General features: G+C 44.3%; 2 protein-coding genes across 4 annotated transcripts; one reads left to right on the top strand and one right to left on the bottom strand.

Annotated features, from left to right (window-relative positions):
- Positions 1-6,222: 6,222 nt before the first annotated feature.
- LOC120054891 (cytochrome c oxidase assembly factor 7) lies at positions 6,223-8,024 on the bottom strand. The gene is made up of 3 exons (XM_039002606.1): positions 7,624-8,024; positions 7,294-7,434; positions 6,223-7,023 (listed from the first exon to the last, which is right to left on the bottom strand). Exons 1-3 carry the CDS (start codon positions 7,727-7,729, stop codon positions 6,581-6,583), a joined length of 690 nt encoding a protein of 229 aa, XP_038858534.1. The 5' UTR covers positions 7,730-8,024; the 3' UTR covers positions 6,223-6,580.
- Positions 8,025-8,062: 38 nt separating this feature from the next.
- LOC120054889 (protein zyg-11 homolog) lies at positions 8,063-18,434 on the top strand. 3 transcript variants are annotated; one of them, XM_039002604.1, is made up of 19 exons: positions 8,063-8,503; positions 9,991-10,156; positions 10,349-10,560; positions 11,958-12,275; positions 12,473-12,586; positions 12,669-12,800; positions 12,902-13,042; positions 13,175-13,351; positions 13,507-13,571; positions 13,700-13,799; positions 13,903-13,953; positions 14,117-14,278; positions 14,425-14,472; positions 14,664-14,861; positions 14,944-14,996; positions 15,095-15,192; positions 15,306-15,479; positions 15,564-15,627; positions 16,004-18,434. In XM_039002604.1, exons 1-18 carry the CDS (start codon positions 8,501-8,503, stop codon positions 15,578-15,580), a joined length of 2,229 nt encoding a protein of 742 aa, XP_038858532.1. In that variant the 5' UTR covers positions 8,063-8,500; the 3' UTR covers positions 15,581-15,627; positions 16,004-18,434. The 3 variants fall into 3 exon arrangements, with proteins under 3 accessions (XP_038858532.1, XP_038858533.1, XP_038858531.1); XM_039002605.1 differs by having other exon boundaries at positions 12,684-12,800; positions 15,564-18,434; XM_039002603.1 differs by having other exon boundaries at positions 15,564-18,434.
- The last annotated feature ends 811 nt before the right edge of the window (positions 18,435-19,245 follow it).

Raw genomic sequence — 19,245 nt, 5'->3', positions numbered from 1 at the left:
AATTTTGATGAGGATCTCGTTCCGATATCGGTATGTGGACTGGAGGCAAGGCGTGAAAGGGATAACGAATCCAGTTGTTTGTGTCATCCATTTCAGGAAAGTTCCTGTGTAATAGTGCACCCAACTCACTCAGGTGCTTCGTTATACCACATTTGACGTTGTCCATAAGCTTGAGTTCATTTGCACACAAAAAAATCATACAATGATGAAAAGACCTGTGTGTTGTCCTTGTTAATGCAGAAAGAGAAGAGCTCCAACTTCTTAATAATAGCCAGAATGTTGTCCCGCACATTATATATAGTTGCGGAGAGTCCCTGTAATCCTAGATTCAGATCATTCAGACGAGAAAAAATGAAATGAAAAGTGAAAATTATGGTCAGTAAAGAAAACTTTAAGCTTGTCTCTCAATTAAAAAAGTGTGTCAATACTTTGCCCCTAGATAACTAGCGCACTTCTGTATGTTGTAAAAGTGTTACATGGTCGCTGCCCATATCATTGCATAGTGCAGAAAATACACGAGAGGGGGCCTTGCTGTTCAGGGGCCTTGCTTTAACAAAGTTAACCATTGTCACTGCAGCATCCAAAACATATTTCAAGCTGTCAGGCATTCCCTTGGCAGCAAGAGCCACTCGGTGGATGCTGCAGTGTACCCAAGTGGCATCGTGAGAAACTGCACGCGTGTTACCACTCCACTATGTCTCCCTGTCATGGCTTTTGCACCATCAGTACAGATAACAACACATCTTGACCACCAAAGTCCATTTGATGTCACAAAGCTGCCCAGTACTTTAAAAAATATAATCTCCTGTTGTCCTGGTTTCCAGTGGTTTGCAGAAGAGGATGTCTTCGTTATTTGACCCCCCATAAATATAACGGACATATACCAGGAGCTGAACCAGGCCCGCCACGTCTCTTGACTCATCCAGTTGTACTGCATAGAATTCACTGGCTTGTATGCAAAGCAGTAATTGTTTCAAAACATCTCCTGCCATGTCACTGATGCGTCATGAAACAGTGTTCTTTGATGAAGACATTGTCTGTATAGTTTTTTTGGCCTTTTCCCCCAGCATTGTCCCAGCCACATCCACGGCAGCAGGAAGAATTAAGTCCTCCTCAATAGTGTGGGGCTTGCCTGTTCTAGCCACTCGGTAGCTCACCATATAAGACGCTTCTAGCCCCTTCTTATTAACGGTATCTGTTGCTTTTATACATGTATTACTACTCGAAAGTAGTCTTAATTCTCACTCAAAAAACTCCTGTGGTTTATTTTTCAAATTGGCATGTTTTGTTTCTAAAATGTCTGCCGAAGAGTGAAGGTTTCATCGAGTTGTGAGATAGTCATTAAAACTAGTTTTTCAACCACTCCACAAATTTCTTGTCAACAAACTATAGTTTTGGCAAGTCGGTTAGGACATCTAATTTGTGCATGACAAGTAATTTTTCCAACAATTGTTTACAGACAGATTATTTCACTGTATCACAATTCCAGTGGATCAGAAGTTTACATACACTAAGTTGACTGTGCCTTTAAACAGCTTGGAAAATTCCAGAAAATGATGTCTTAGCTTTAAAAGCGTCTGAAAGGCTAATTGACATCATTTGAGTCAATTGAAGGTGTACCAGTGGATGTACTTCAAGGCCTACGTTCAAACTCAGTGCCTCTTTGCTTGACATCATGGGAAAATCTAACGAAATCTGCCAAGACCTCAGAAAAAAAAAAATTGTAGACCTCCACAAGTCTGTTTCATCCTTGGGAGCAATTTCCAAACGCCTGAAGGTACCACGTTCATCTGTACAAACAATAGTATGCAAGTATAAACACCATGGGACCACGCAGCCATCATACCGCTCAGGAAGGAGACTCGTTCTGTCTTCTAGAGATGAACGTACTTTGGTGCGAAAAGTGCAAATCAATCCCAGAAGAACAGCAAAGGACCTGTTGAAGATGCTGGAGGAAACAGGCACAAAAGTATTTATATCCACAGTAAAACGAGTCCTATATCGACATAACCTGAAAGGCCGCTCAGCAAGGAAGAAGCCACTGCTCCAAAACCGCCATAAAAAAGCCAGACTACGGTTTGCAACTGCACATGGGGACAAAGCTTGTACTTTTTGGAGAAATGTCCTCTGGTCTGATGAAACAAAAATAGAATTGTTTGGCCATAATGACCATCGTTATGTTTGGAGGAAAAGGGGGGAGGCTTGCAAGCTGAAGAACACCATCCCAACCGTGAAGCACAGGGGTGGCAGCATCATGTTATGGGGGTGCATTGATGCAGGAGGGACTGGTGCACTTCACAAAATAGATGGCATCATGAAGCAGGAAAATTATGTGGATATATTGAAGCAACATCTCAAGACATCAGTCAGGAAGTTAAAGCTTGGTCGCAAATGGGTCTTCCAAATGGACAATGACCCCAATCATACTTCCAAAGTTGCGGCAAAATGGCTTAAGGACAACAAAGGTATTGGAGTGGCCATCACAAAGCCCTGACCTCAATCCTATAGAAAATGTATGGGCAGAACTGAAAAAGCATGTGTGAGCAAGGAGGCCAAAAAAGCTGACTCCGTTACACCAGCTCTGTCAGGAGGAATGGGACAAAATTCACCCAACTTATTGTGAGAAGTTTGTGGAAGGCTAGCCGAAACGTTTGACCCAAGTGAAGCAATTTAAAGGCAATCTTACCAGATACTAATTGAGTGTATGTAAACTTCTGACCCACAGGGAATGTGATGAAAGAAATAAAAGCTGAAATAAATCATTCCCTCTACTATTAATCTGACATTTCACATTCCTAAAAGAAAGTGGTGATCCTAACTGACCTAAGACAGGGAATGTTTACTGGAATTAAATGTCAGGAATTGTGAAAAACTGAGTTTAAATGTATTTGGCTAAGGTGTGTAAACTTCCGACTTCAACTGTAAGTATTCAGACCCTTTGCTATGAGATTCGAAATTGAGCTCAGGTGCATCCTGTTTCCATTGAGATGTTTCTACAACTTGATTGGAGTCCACCTGTGGTAAGCTCAATTGATTGGACATGGAAAGGCAAACACCTGTCTACATAAGGTCCCACAGTTGACAGTGGATGTCAGAGCAAAAACCAAGCCATGGGGTCGAAGGAATTGTCCGTAGAGCTCCGAGATAGGATTGTGTTGAAGCACAATTCTTGAATAGAAGAAGTTTGGAACAACCAAGACTCTTCCTAGAGGTTTCCGTCTGACCAAACTGAGCAATCGGGGGAGAAAGGCCTAGGTCAGGTAGGTGACCAAGAAACCAATGTTCACTCTGGCAGAGCTCCAGAGTTCCTCTGTGGAGATGGGAAAACCTTCCCGAAGGACACCACTCTCTGCAGCACTCCACCAATCAGGCCTTTATGGTAGAGTGGCCAGACGGAAGCCACTCCTCAGTAAAAGGCACATGACAGCCCGCTTGGAGTTTGCCAAAAGGCGCCGAAAGGACCATAAAACCCCAGATTCTCTGGTCTGATGAAACAAAGATTGAACTCTTTGACCTGAATGCCGAGCGCCATGTCTGTTAGAAACCTGGGACCATCCCTACAGTGACTCATGGTGGTGGCAGCATCATGCTTTGGGGAAGTTTTTCAGGGCAGTAACTGGGAGACTAGTCAGGAAAGATGAATGGAGCAAAGTACAGAGGTCCTTGATGAAAACCTACTCGAGAGCGCTCAGGACTTCAGACTGGGGCAAAGGTTCACCTTCCAACAGGACAACAACCCTAAGCACACAGCCAAGACAACTTAGGAGTGGTTTCAGGTTGTCTCTGAATGTCCTTGAGTGGCCCAGCCAGAGCCCGGAGTTGAACCCAATCGAACAACTGGAGAGACCTGAAAATAGCTGTGCAGCAACGCTCCCCATCCCACCTGAAAGAGCTTGAGGGGATCTGCAGAGAAGAATGGGAGAAACTCCCCAAATACAGGTGTGCCAAGCTTGTAGCGTCATACCCAAGAAGACTCAAGGAGTAATCGCTGCCAAAGGTGCTTCAACATAGTACTGAGTAAAGGGTCTGAATATTTATGTAAATGTAATATTTCAGTTTTTTATTTTTAATAAAATTGCAAAAATGTCTAAACCTGTTTTTGCTTTGTCATTATGGGTGGGGACAATGAAAACAATTTTAGAATAAGGCCGTAACGTAATGAAATGTGGACAAAGTCAAGGGGTCTGAATACTTACCGAATGCACTGTATATACACTGCTCAAAAAAATAAAGGGAACACTTAAACAACACAATGTAACTCCAAGTCAATCACACTTCTGTGAAATCAAACTGTCCACTTAGGAAGCAACACTGATTGACAATAAATTTCACATGCTGTTGTGCAAATGGAATAAACAAAAGGTGGAAATTATAGGCAATTAGCAAGACACCCCCAATAAAGGAGTGGTTCTGCAGGTGGTGACCACAGACCACTTCTCAGTTCCTATACTTCCTGGCTGATGTTTTGGTCACTTTTGAATGCTGGCGGTGCTTTCACTCTAGTGGTAGCATGAGACGGAGTCTACAACCCACACAAGTGGCTCAGGTAGTGCAGCTCATCCAGGATGGCACATCAATGCGAGCTGTGGCAAGAAGGTTTGCTGTGTCTGTCAGCGTAGTGTCCAGAGCATGGAGGCGCTACCAGGAGACAGGCCAGTACATCAGGAGACGTGGAGGAGGCCGTAGGAGGGCAACAACCCAGCAGCAGGACCGCTACCTCCGCCTTTTTGCAAGGAGGAGCACTGCTAGAGCCCTGCAAAATGACCTCCAGCAGGCCACAAATCACAGGTCTGTGACCTCCAGCAGGCCACAAACCACAGGTCTGTAAAGTGTTCTACTTTTGAAAGATTTAAAAACAAACAATACTGGAATCACCATGGGCACAACCATAAACTGTCAACTCCATATGGCCAATAAAGATACAATATGAATTTTGGTTAAAATATGTTACATTTAATTAGGTTTTCCTAAAGCAACCGAAGAAAACAAAATTTCTGTGTATACCACTTCAATTGTTAATTGTTTTTAATAACCTGCCCAGGGACTGCGGTTGAAAATTAGCCGGCTGGCTAAAACCGGCACTTTTACTGAAACGTTGATTAATGTGCACTGTCCCTGTAAAAAATAAAATAAAAGAAACTCAAATAAAGAAACTTTAAATAGTTGTCAACTCTGTCAGAGTGCTGAAAGATCTGATAGAATGGTTGTTTTTATTGGGGATTTTCAAATGAATAATTCGCCATATTTTACAAATGTTTGCATTGAGTTTTTAGTTTTAGAGGCAAAAATATGTCTGTTTTGAGTATTGGTTGTCAACTCCTGTCAGTGGCTTGTCAACGCCGTCACTGATAGAGTCCATATTTTTTGGTCAATATTCTGGAGGAAAAAAAATGGATCACTGTTCGTTAACATATGCTTAGACAATTGCAGTATTTGGTGTGATAGACATAAGGGATAATGTTTTATGTTCTAAAACTAGAAAAACATGCCAAATTGCTAACAAAATAAGCCCTAGAGCAATTAGTGCTATAAAACCAAACAAAAATAAGTTTAGAAAACTGTATTACATATCAGAATAATCACATTAGAATTAAACAATCAAGGCCTTTAAACACTTGGACAATAATTGTACAACTGAAATGCTTTTATGGTGTCTGAATGAGATAAAATGCATCTAACTGGATTTATGTTATAAAATAAAAAAGATGTTCCTTTACATGGTGTGATTGTCAGTACTTTAGTCTATCAAAAAATATTTCAAATGTTGTTAATAAAGACATTTGTGGGGGAAAAGTTCAGATTGTCCTGTCTTTTAAGAATCTCAGACCTCTAAAACAGCAACATGTCCTCTCAGCCTCATGGCAAAATAGCAAGAAATGTGCTATAATACCACACATTTTACCTCTCTACTCAGTCATGTGAATATGTCCCATCTGATTATTATATTTTGAACACAGCACAGAGGGGGATGAGCAAATGAAAGATAAGAAAATAAAACTCCTAGACCTGCCCTGATTTACCAAGACAGTAGATTTGCCATACCCCATAGCAGACTCATTTTCCTTGACTTTGATTCCATCTAGTGGCAGAACCAATTTACTTCCCAGATTGCTGCATTGTGACACGCTCAACTATGAACGACACCTTTTTCCCACTGTCCATATAGGATGAGATACTCTCCACCATGGATTCCTAACTATAATGACGCCACATGAACTGAGCTGTTTGCGGGAACTCATTTTAATCAAGTCAAGTTGTTGTCAATTTTCAGGCAGATGTGTTGGACTGAGAATGTGTACATGTCGAGATGGACAATCTCATATTGACAGAGTTGGTCCCCCATAGAGAAAAAAATACATGTACTACGAAGCCTCATATAAACCATCCACACATAGGTTAAAACACACACTAGTGAATTCTTCAACCTTTGGCCAGCACTAAGCAGTCATGTCTATGTAGCATGTCAGGTTACACACACAGCCCAAGAGGAAGCACCACATGACCCTGTACATTCATTCAAAAAAAGAATGCCCATTTGGAACAAAGATTTATTGAAGCGACTTCCCTCTGACCAACCCCTTCATTCCCCAAATTTGAGCTGCCTCTCTTTCTCCTGGAAGTGAAGCTCTTTCGCCCTGTTCTTAAGTTCCTCTGCTTTCTTCTCGTCCTTCTCCGCCCCGTCCCCCAGTTTATACATACGGCTGGCATTGGCACAACCCCAGACGTGTCCTAGCTCACAGGCTCTTGTGGCATACCTCAGAGCCAGGCCCATGTCCTTACTCTGCTTCGGGGAGCCCTCGATATACATGGCACTAAGGTTGAAGCAGGAGGGTGCGAACCCCCCTGTACATGCCTTCTCATAGTACTGCCTAGCCGCCCCCGGGTCAGGGCCGGCTTCCATGGCTCGACCGTCGTGGGCGAGGAGACCCACGTTGTGACACGCGTCCACAGACTTCTTACCGCCACTGCTGCAGGCCGTCAAGAAGCAGGAGTAGGCCATTTTCAGATTCTCTGCAAATCCCCCTGATAGAGAGATTTAGAACATGTTGCACTTGACCACTTGGGGAATGGATTCAGGGTCTCTCTGTCTATCAGTACTTTCTTATCATCCTAATATTTCAAATTAATAAGATGACTTGTCTTAAAACATGTATCAAGCCAAAGCCATACTCTTTCTCTAATCAAATCTTTAAATGTTTTACTTGTCTAGTTGAGAAACGCAAGTTGTTCCAGGCTTTGCTGTTGTAATCTGCTAGTGAATGGGATTAAGTTTAAAGTGGTGTAGTTGTGTACCTTTGCCTTGGATATAGTAAGCCCCGAGCTTGTAGCAGCTTTCACCATGTTTATTAGTCTCACAGTTGTGTTTGAGCACCTGGGCTGTAGACTCAAAGTTTTTCTTCACTCCCTCCATGTAGTCAGCAAGCCTTTGACACCCTGGCAGCAGAATACACGAGGTTAGCCACAATAATGAGTTAGACAGTGTGAAGGTTATAGTACTACATGAGGCATAAAGACACCTTAACACCAAGCACAATCAGTGGTTCAGAACCCCAGTTAGGGGACAGCAAAAGCTTAACATCACTCCCTTCAGCACTGCATAGGACAGTGCACGTCGTCCCTTACCTTCAGGGTCCTTCTCTCTGTAACACTGGTAGCTGAATTCCACACCTATGTTATCCAAATACTGCTTCACCTCGTTTTCGTCCTCAAAGTTTATGAGTCCAGACATGATTCAAACAGTGCAGTGTCCTAAAAAAACACTGTCTAAAAACAACACGTGTTGAAAAGTCCAGAACACCCTTGTGACCTTGGTGTTGAAATGATGAGGTAACAATTTAAGAAAGAGCTCGTCTGGTCCCGTTGAAAAACAACTTAAGCGTATTTAGAGATCACCTTGATAAAGGACAATGTGACGGACATGCGGTGAATTCTAATATATTTTCGTTTAAATAAAAAAGGTAGAGATGCTCATTCCTGCTGCTTTCTTCCTGTTTTTGTAATATGCACGAAAGAGCTTCCGTAGTCCCGCCCCATCGACCAGTGATGTACTTCCTGTGCCAACTTTTTTTTTTTACGGTCTGTCAACAAAAATAGAGCTACAATCTATCTGCAATATTAAAGCTGATTTAGCCCCTAAATAAAATTAAATAAAGCTATCGTTAAAAACAAGTATGTGTGCAGATTTAGATTAGTGTCAGCCTTCAGCCTAGGTTAACTAACGGACATGGTTTGAAAATGAAGTCGAAACATTTTCACAACTATATTCATCGTTTTCCAGGAACATCAATTTTCTATCTTAGTTCGGTACCAACAAGTTAGCTAGCTTGTAGCTAACGTTAGAACGCTAGATAGTTAGTTATCACCTTGCAAACAACAAATCCAGCAAGATTAGGCTAGCTAAGTAGCAAGTTAACAAGGCAAACCGAGACAACTCGGCGTAGGTAGAGACCAATAGCAATATTGATCTTTGGTCGGGAGTCAAGCCTGCAATTTCTTGAAAATGGTGAGTTTTGTTTTCGATATCAATGTCTAGCATTCAATCGTCGTGCATTGTCGACAAGGACCAGCAAGGTATCGAAAAAATGCATACCAGTAGCAAGCTAACTAGTCTTAGTTAGATATCTGCTGAAATTTGATCCACGTCGTTAGCTAGTTAAACCTTTTTTAGCTCAGGAGGATGGATAATTAGCTAGCGATCATTGCTCGTTATTTTGGGGTTTGACAACAGCCCACCACTCCAGACATACTCTACCTCCTGGGAGTTATGGATATCAGGTCTCATTGGCGACCATTTTAACTTTGGCCATATGCTCGGTATGCCATTTGGGAGTGCGGGCATACACTATATATACAAAAGTATGTGGACACCCCTTCAAATTAGTGGATTCGGCTATTTCAGCCACACCCGTTGCTGACGGGTGTATAACATCGAGCAGACAGCCATGCAATCTCCATAGACAAATATTGGCCTTACTGAAGAACTCAGTGACTTTCAATGTGGCACCATCATAGGATGCCACCTTTTCATCAAGTCAGTTCGTCAAATGTATGCCCTGCCAGAGCTGCCCCGGTCAACTGTAAACAACGGCTCAGTGTACACAAGCTCACAGAACAGGACCACCGAGTGCTGAAGCACGTAGCGAGTAAAAAACGTCTGTCCAATGTCAACACAATAACGGTTAGTCGGGAGCTTCATGACGAACAGTTATTGTGCAGACGTTGCTTCGAGGTTTCCATGGCCGAGCAGCCACACACAAGCCTATGATCACCATGCGCAATGCCAAGCATTGGCTGGAGTGGTGTTAAGGTTGCCGTCATTGGACTCTGGAGTAGTGGTAACGTGTTCTCTGAATTGATTAATCACACTTCACCATCTGGCAGTCAGACAGACAAATCTGGGTTTGGTGGATACCAGGAGAACACTACCTGCCCCAATGCATAGTGCCAACTGTTTAGTTTGGTGGAGGAGGAATAATGGTCTGGGGCTGTTTTTCATGGTTCGGGCGAGGCCCTTTAGTTCCAGTGAAGGGAAATCTTAATGCTACAGCATACATTGTCATTCTAGACGATTCTGTACTTCCTACTTTGTGGCAACAGAGGCCCTTTCCTGTTTCAGCATGACAATGCCCCCGTGCACAATGCAAGGTCCATACAGAAGTGATTTGTCGAGATCAGTGTGGAAGAGCTTGACTGGCCTGCACAGAGCCCTGACGTCAACCCCATTGATCACCTTTGGGATGAATTGGAATGCCGACTGCGAGCCAGGCCTAATTGCCCAACGTCAGTGCCTGACCTCACTAATGCTGAATGGAAGCAAGTCCCTGCAGCAGTGCTCCAACATCTAGTGGAAAGCCTTCCCAGAAGAGTGGAGGCTGTTACAGCAGCAAAGGGGATACCAACTCCATATTAATCCCCATGTTTGACAAGCAGTTGTCCATATAGTTTTGGTCATGTGGTGTAAGTGTCTAATGTTGTGTGTGTGTGTTCCAGGACGAGGCGTCCCCGGCATCTCTGACAGACCTGTGTCTGTCCTACGTGAGTGGGAACCTGGAGAGGTTCTGTGCGAAGCACGCCGATGGATCTCTCTGTCTCAGAGACTCTTTACTGTTCCCCCAGGAGCTAGCTGACCAGCTGTTAGCTAAGATGGCCACTGAAGGTAAGTGAGCAAGGAACATGAAGTAGTCAGTGGTCACAGATCCAAGCTCAGATCCTTACCTTGATTATTAGTTCAAAAACACGAAACAGGCCTTTAATTCAGTGTCTCGAGCAGTAATGGGCTATTTCCAGTCATTGGGTGATTTTTGTCCCAGCCCAGCTCTAACAAAAAAAGTGTGGGTGTTGTTTTCAGGTCTGTTGAATGACAGTACAGTGGGAGTGTTTCGTAGCTGTGAGTACCTACGGCTGCGTCGTGCATGTATCCGTACTGCTCGTATTTCTGCCGAGGCGTTCCAGAGAGCTCTCTGTCCTCACCGCCTGCTGGAGCTGGATGCTGCCAGGGTCAACGCTGACCTCACCATCTCTGACATACTACAGGGACTGGCCTCCAACAAACACTGCCAGGTAAACATACAGTGCATTCAGAAAGTATTCAGACCCCTTGACTTTTTCCACATTTGGTTACATTACAGCCTTTTTCTAAAGGGGATTCAATTGTTTTTTCCCCTCAGCAATCTACACACAATACCCCATAATAACAAACCAAAAACAGGTTTTTGCACATTTATAAAGTGAAAAAGGAAATATCACATTTACATAAGTATTCAGACCCTTTACTCAATACATTGTTGAAGCACCTTTGGCAGCGATTACAGCCTCGAGTCTTCTTGGTTATGACGCAACAAGCTTGGCACACCTGTATTTGGGGAGTTCTCCCATTCTTCTCTGCAGATCCTCTTAAGCTCTGTCAAGTTGGATGAGGAGCGTCGCTGTACAGCTATTTTCAGGTCTCTCTAGAGATGTTCGATCGGGTTCAAGTCTTTGGCTGGGCCAATCAAGGACATTCAGAGACTTGTCCTGAAGCCACTCCTGCATTCTCTTGGCTGTGTGCTTAGAGTCGTTGTCCTGTTGGAAGGTGAACCTTCTCCCCAGTCTGAGGTCCAGAATACTCTGGAGCAGGTTTTCATCGAGGATCTCTCTGTACTTTGCTCCGTTCATCTTTGAATCGATCCTGACTAGTCACCCAGTCCCTGCCACTGAAAAACATCCCCACAGTATGCTGCTGCCACCACCAGGCTTCACCGTAGGGATGGTGCCAGATTTCCTCCAGGCGTGACGCTCGGCTTTTAGGACAAAGAGTTCAATCTTTGTTTCATCAGACCAGATAATCTTGTTTCTCATGATCAGTCATGAGTCCTTTAGAGGCCTCTTGGCAAACTCCAAGCGGGCTGTCGTCTTTTACTGAGGAGTGTCTTCCGTTTGACCACTCTACCATAAAGGCCTGATTGGTGGAGTGCTGCAGTGATGGGAGAACCTTCCAGAAGGACAACCATCTCCACAGAGGAATTCTGGAGCTCTGTCTGAGGGACCATCGGGTTCTTGGTCAGACAGGTGTGTGCCTTTCCAAATCATGTCCAATCAATTTAGGTGGACTCCAATCAAGTTGTAGAAACATCTCAAGGATGATCAATGGAAACAGGATGCTCCTGGGCTCAATTTTGAGTCTCATAGCAAAGGGTCTCAAAACATACTTAAATAAGTTTAATATTTATATATCTTTTTTAAATATAAAATAGGAAAACATTTGCTTTGTCATTCTGGGGTATTGTATGTAGATTGATGAGGAAAACATTTTACTTTATTAATTTTAGAATAAGGCTGTAACGTAAAAGAAATTGGAAAATGTCAAGGGGTCTGAATACTTTCCGAATGCAGTGTACACTGATAAGAGAGCTTCCAGCAGGGACAGACAACCGCAAACATTCTCCCTCCCTCACTCTCCAACCTCTTCTTCTCCACAGGAGAGCTTACAGCGGTTGGTCCTGACAGGTCTAACCATGTCCTCTCTGGAGGAACCATCCCGTCACCGCTTCAGCTCTCTCCAGGGGCTCCGCTCCCTCTCCCTGGCCAATGTGGACTTCTATGACGCTGGGCTGGCTGACGTGTGTTCTCTGCCCCGCCTGGAGAGCCTGGACCTGTCCAACACCTCAGTAACCAACCTCAGTCCTCTACTGGGCCTCAGGGAGAGGCTGAGGTCACTAACACTACACCAGCTGAAGAGGCTGGAGATGAGCACCGCACAGCTATTGGCCGTCATTGGACAACTGGAGGCACTGCAGGTGGGTGGGGACAGCTCTAATGCTCAAGTTCTGTATTCATTTGCTCCACTATAAAAAGCATATATATTGCTGAGTGAAGTTTCTTAAACCTTTTTCTAGTTCCGGCACTGATTGGTCGGTAGTTTACTTGTGGTGCTCGAATAGATTTATTTCTGATACTCTTGCTTTTGTGGATGTGTGAAAACCTACCTATGCAGCACCTGGACATCAGTGATGATAAACAGTTCACATCAGACGTGGCTCGTCAGTTGCTGGGCGAACCTGGGATCCTGCCTGCTCTGGTCTCTCTGGACGTGTCTGGACGCAAACAGGTACTGGAGACAGAGTATGAGTGGAGTTGGCTCGAGTTGTGAGTGTGTGTATTGCAGCTGTGTGTGTAGAGTGTTTACCTAGTGTGTGTTATGCCAGGTGACGGATGCAGCGGTCAAGGTGTTTGTAGAGGAACGTCCAGGGATGACCTTTGTTGGTCTGCTGGCTACAGATGCTGGCTTCTCTGACTTCCTCAATGGAGAGGGCAGCCTCAAGGTGGGTCTCACTGTTTTTCTTCTCTCTGTCTCTGTCTTTGTAGAGGAAGCAGCAATACTGACTGAGCACTACGCTATGTATGTGTCCTCTGTTTGTGGCAGGTGACAGGAGAGGCCAATGAGACTCAGATCTGTGAGTCGCTGCATCGCTACAGTGAGAGAGACGGCTTTGTCAGAGAGGCTCTGTTTCATCTGTTCAGTCTCACTCACGTCATGGAGAAACCACGGCCTGACATACTCAAGGTACACACACATTATGTAATGTCTACTCTACCCTTCACCTCAATATACATCTTACTACAGCATGGCTCTGTGTAGACATTTTTATAAAGTAATGAGTCACTCCCTCTTCTCCCTTGATCTTTCTGTCTCTAGTTGGTAATACTGGGGATGAAGAACCACCCTGCCACCCTGAACGTCCAGTTGGCAGCCAGTGCGTGTGTGTTTAACCTGACCAAGCAGGACCTGGCAGCGGGCATGCCTGTTAGACTGCTTGGCACAGTCACTCAACTACTGCTGGAGGCCATGAGGACCTTCCCTAACCACCAACAGGTACACACACACACACTCACCTTCTTCATATTGTTTACACATATCCAGGTTCTTCCCATCTGTAAACACAGACTGGCTAGGGGCTGTTTCTGGACCAGGCTTGAGTGGGAGTTTTGTTTTGGCTCTAACCACCATCTTGGGTCCTTTTTCTCCAGTTGCAAAAGAATTGCCTTCTCTCTCTGTGCAGTGACCGCATACTGCAGGAGGTTCCCTTCAACAGGTAGATATACACATTGAATTACTTTGACTGTAGATGTATTCATCCTTTAAGATTGTGTTTTATGAGAGACGTAGTATGTACAGTGCATGTATCCTTTGTACTGTGTATGTGTGTGGTCTATAATCCAGGTTTGAGGCAGCTAAACTGGTGATGCAGTGGCTATGTAACCATGAGGACCAGAACATGCAGAGGATGGCTGTGGCTATCATTTCTATACTGGCTGCCAAGGTAGGGGTGTGTGTGTGCCTACATGTCTGAGTGTGTGTCAAATATGGTATTAGAAATGTGTTTGAGGTTTGGTCTTTGCTGACATGTGTGTTTTCCTATACAGTTATCTACAGAGCAGACAGCCCAGCTGGGAGCAGAGCTGTTCATAGTGAAGGTGAGACTGTTCAAACATCCTCCATTCACACAGCTGGCCATTGGCTCATGCCTTCCCAATTGAAAGAATCGCTGTCTGCAGTGTTTAAAAAGAAATACAGTAATTGTCACCATCTCTCGGTCTATCCCCCCCTTTCTCTATCCCTCTTTCTCTCTCTCTGCAGCAACTCCTCCACATTGTGCGTCAGAAGGCGACTCAGGGCGGGGTGGATGCCACCCTCAAGTTCACACTGAGCGCACTCTGGAACCTCACCGACGAATCACCAACCACCTGCCGCCATTTTATAGAGAACCAGGGACTGGAGCTTTTCATTAAAGTTTTGGAGGTAGTACACACACACTCACAGACCCTAGAGCTGTTCATCAAAGTGCTAGTTACAACACTCTCTCTCTGACCCTGACGTTCTTACTGCCTGAAGTGCAAGCTGAGTCACTCACGCCTCTTTATTGTCCCCTTTCTTTCTCTCTGCAGTCGTTCCCCTCGGAGTCTTCCATCCAGCAGAAGGTGTTGGGGCTGCTGGTGAGTCATCGTGAACCTTTGACTGACAGTGTATTTATTCTACTGGTCAGTAACCCTGGTTTGTGGTCCTAGGGGCTAGACGGTGTGAATTCAGCGGAGACAAACTACTGATGAAACCGATTTGTTTTATGTTTGAATCATTCCATTTGAAGTGGTGTAAGAGCTGACTGTGTGGCTCTGTCTCGCTCCAGAACAACATAGCAGAGGTTGGGGAGCTGCATGAGGAGCTGATGGTTCAGGGCTTCCTGGATCACATCCGCTCCCTGCTCCACAGCCCTGAGGTGGAGGTGTCCTACTTTGCTGCTGGGATACTGGCCCACCTCACCTCCAGAGGAGAGGCTGCATGGACACTCAGTATCACACTGAGGTCTGACCTGCTAGAACAACTGGTACGTGGGGGAGGTCTGTGTGAGTTGTTATACCACCTGTGTGTCTGTAATAATTGTCTCGTGTTCTGTGTCTCTCCTCCAGCACTCTGCCATCCTGAAATGGCAGACCCCAGAGTGTGAGATGGTGGCTTACAGGTAAGACCTCCATGCACACACACGAGGAGAGGAGAGGAAGCCACTGTAAACTATTAAGATGCAGCCTGAGTATTAATGATCTCCTCCCCCCTCTGTAGGTCCTTTAACCCTTTCTTCCCCCTGTTGGAGTGTTTCCACACCCCAGGAGTTCAGCTGTGGGCAGCTTGGGCCATGCAGCATGTCTGCAGCAAGAATGGTGAGACACACACACTCCATATAGAGCTTAATAGTTTTCTACCTGTCCTACGTTTCTATATATTCTGCTCTGTGCGTCATCAATGTGAGTGTAATCTCTCTGGACTCCTGCAGCCCCTCGGTACTGCAGTATGCTGCTGGAGGAGGGAGGTCTGCAGCAGCTGGAAAAGGTCCAGACACACCCCGACACACACGCAGATGTCATGCGATTGACTGACGGCATCCTGGAGAGCCTGCAGCGCCACCAAGCTCGCACCGGCCAGACCACACAAACACCCCCACACAAAGGTGAGACCCACACAATGATTTCTAGTGTGTGTGATTTCAGAACATGTTAAAAGTCAATAAAAATGCTCTGTCTTTCTCCTCCAGAGAGTGATACGCCCTGATCAGAACCCATTCCACCTGTAATGTCAAGACAAGAGTCCAGGAAGAGGTGTGTGTGTTCACACATGTTCATTAAGCCTGTCGCATGCTTCCCAGTCGAAACAGTTTGCGCCAAATTTTTACGTTTCTGTTGGAGTTCGGCAGGGTTTTTTCCAGTTCTTCGCGCACCAAATGTGTTCTTGAGGCAAGCCAAAGTCAACAGTACTACGGGATTCTTCATTGAAGTGTTTGTCATTCAATGAACCTAGTTTTAATGCACATTTTTTTCAGTTGAGAAATACTGCACCAAACAAAATTTATCAAAATGATTTACAGATTCCTTGATTTTTTGTAGATTAATTCTGACTATTGAGCAAGTGGCTATGTTGCTACGGCGTTTCAAGAGGGACAAACGGTAATATTGCATTTTCATTTTTCAACCAAAGGTCTTTTAAGGGAGTATGCGAGGCACAGACGTTTGCTTCGCCTTGCCAAGTTCTGCTTGGCGCAAACCAAACCTAGTATGTGGGCGCCTTTAAACCGGGATGAGGAAAGACACCCTGTCACCTCCCACCTTGTCTTAAGGTGGTGCTGTAAAGTGAATGAGAGAACAGAAACTACGCATTTCTTTGCACACATACCTTGCTATGTTATTTATTTTCTTGTTTGGTTCAAAAGCAACAGTATGACTAAGTGTACTACTGTTGGGATAAGGAAATTATGATTGATTTAACTAAAGAAAAATAAACCCTGAGTTGTTGGTTAACAGCGTCCATAGCATGAATAGAAAACCAGTTGAACTATATGGTTTAACTGTTTCTTTCCTGTTGGACTCTGAAAGGGCCGAATCCTTATTTAAGAATCCTGCACGCATCTTGGAAGAGTCACACTAATCGACATCAATTAACACCATTGACATAGATTCATGGTTGGAGTTCTGCAGGCGCACCAAGTTTGGATTCGGCCACTAAAGGGCACTACATACCCTACGCAAACAGAGCGATGGGCGTCGTATACGGGCCATTCTAAAATTGGATCCGCACAAAAGTATGTAGAAGAACCTAGAAAACGACACTGTTGCTGCGTTTGCGTAAAGTGTGTAGCAGCCTTAAAGCTCAGTTCTGGGGTTGAGAGTCCAGCCCCTCTGGCTGATTAGCTAATATATGCACATGACGGTGTAATTTTCCCAGCATGCTCAAGTTTGTCTGAATGATCTTTTGAGTTGCCCAGTTTGTAGCAGGACTATTCAAATCCAGACATGGAGGTCCACAATACTGTCCATAGTTATTTTCTCTGTGGTAGTTAATTGATTATTATAAATGTATGAATTAATTGATGGGTACATTTTTGCCACAGTGTATACTCACCTGGGGTCGCAGGTCTGAATCAGTCCCTGATTAGAGGGGGTAGGATGAAAACCAGCAGTATTGTGGACCTCCAGGACAAGATTTGAGTTATCCTGGTTTATAAAAATTATGTTAATAGTAATGTATTTCCCTTGTGGACAAAAATGGCAATAAATATATTGGTCAACATTAAGACAGAATACATATATGACTTTGCACAGTATGAAGAAAGAAAAAAAAATTATTGAGAGTTCTATGTGCTTCCATGGTTGCTGGTCTGTGTGCATGCTTGCGTATTTGGATCAGTGTATAGGTGAGTGTGTGTTTGATGCTAGGGGGAGTGTTTGTACTAGCCTGGCTGACATGGCCCACAGCTGTGACTTACCTGGTCTGGAAAGGAAGCTGTTTGTTAATGCAATATTCACTCAGAAATTGTGTGACAGGTTTTATGGGTTCTCATTGTTTTTGTTTTTTCCCCCTCTGGGTTTGAGACTTCATTGTTTGGATTTGAAAATCCAACTGTTGTAGTTGAAGGGGGTGACGCTCGGGGGCTGTGCATCTGGGTGTTTGAGTGAGAAAGAGGAGAACCAACCAGTAAAAGCACAGCCCCCTTCATTATCGACGCATTGTGCCGACAACCTCAAAGAGCCATTCCAGACTCTGAAGTCAGGAGGACTTAGAGTTAAGTGCTAGCCACTGTAGCCAGACAAGTGTTTGTAGTTTCTCATCTCCCATACTCAAGTACAGTCTTTAACGATTGGTTTAAAGTGTTGGAAACAATATGTTTTGTTGTTTAATTCAAAAGGAGGTACTTAGGAAAACGAAGGAGACAAAACTGAGTTGGGAATTCTGCGATTAAGGGGAGAGGCAGCGAGAGTAGCGCAATCCCAAAAAGACGCCTACCCCAGGGATGTTAACTCATTTTGCCCCGGGGGCTGCATTCGGTTTTTGAGGTCCAGAGGGCCGCACTAAAAAATGTATTTCCTTGCCGTCAAAATGACAAAATTGTCTATCTGCAACGTTCTGTACATTGCACCCTCCTGAGCATGACCCTGGTTGTGACTAATAAGGATATAGGCTACTGATCTTGTCTTCATTCTCTATGCAATGGTGGCTGAAACTACATTTCATGCCTGCTGGCAAATCTCCACATGCTTGATTTCAAATCAGCCTACACATTGTATGTGCTTGCTACCGCTGCATGGGTCAAAGTATCTCTTCTCTATGGCATCAAGAGAAATGCACAGAACAAACTGAACTGTAAACTAAAGTCAGTATTTTCTACATTATACTGACAGAATATGAAATTTGAGTTGTCCTCTCACTATGATTGAAGCTGTGGGAAAGTTTAGTCTTGTCTGTACATTCCCCTAATGTGACAGTTTCCTCTTTCAGTATGGGCATTTCATGAAACTGGGTGTAGGGTGGCTCTAAAGGGAAGGCCATTTGCTAAGATGCCATTTTGCTGCTGAGGGTCATATTTTCATGTTTCTGAAATAAAGAATACACCCCCATCAGCTGTAAACTGGTACCGGTAGTCTGTTTTACTTTATCTCAAAAGCCTTGATCCATATGCTAAAATATATTACAACTGCAGTTTAAAAAACAAACACACAACCCTCCATGTGTGTTACTCTCCAGTGTAGAGTCGGGTGTCTTCTCTATAAAGGCAGCCATGGCCTCGTGTCGGGATCAGCTGGAGAAAGAGACATGATATACCACTACAGTTTGACCACAGACAATGTAAATGGGAATTTTACCAGTTGATCTCTTACCCTGGCTTAGCACATCCTCTCTGGCCATCCCTGATGTGACGTCCACCTGAGAGATACAGACCCACACAGACAGGTTACAGACATACTTGCCACTAGCACACAGAGACACGTTTTATCATTCAAATACACATAGATAATGAACGGGTGTGAGAGCTGGGATGTGTGTGACTGATGATTAATTGATCAATCGATTATTAGACCATTTAGAACACAAGGTTGTGTTGAGAAGCTGATGTACCTCCATGCCTCTGTTCAGAGCCTCCTTGGCCATCCTCACAGCGATGGGGGCCTGGAGAGAGACCACACTGGGGGTGAGAACGAAGGACCACATAAATGCTCGTGTGATGACACGTAACCATTTGTGAGAAATAGGTTCTAAGAAGGTTCGCCGGCTCCCTGTGGGAGAACCCTTTTTCTGAGTCTACAGTGCCTTCAGAAAGTATTTACACCGCTTATTCCAAAAATGTTTGCGTTACAGCCTGAATTCAAAATAGATGAAAGATGTTTTTCTCACTCATCTAAACATAATACCCCATAATGACAAAGTGAAAACATATTTAGAAATGT

Source organism: Salvelinus namaycush, chromosome 10, assembly GCF_016432855.1.
Source record: "Salvelinus namaycush isolate Seneca chromosome 10, SaNama_1.0, whole genome shotgun sequence".
NCBI lineage: Eukaryota > Metazoa > Chordata > Actinopteri > Salmoniformes > Salmonidae > Salvelinus > Salvelinus namaycush.
This window is presented reverse-complemented; position numbering and strand designations above follow the sequence as displayed.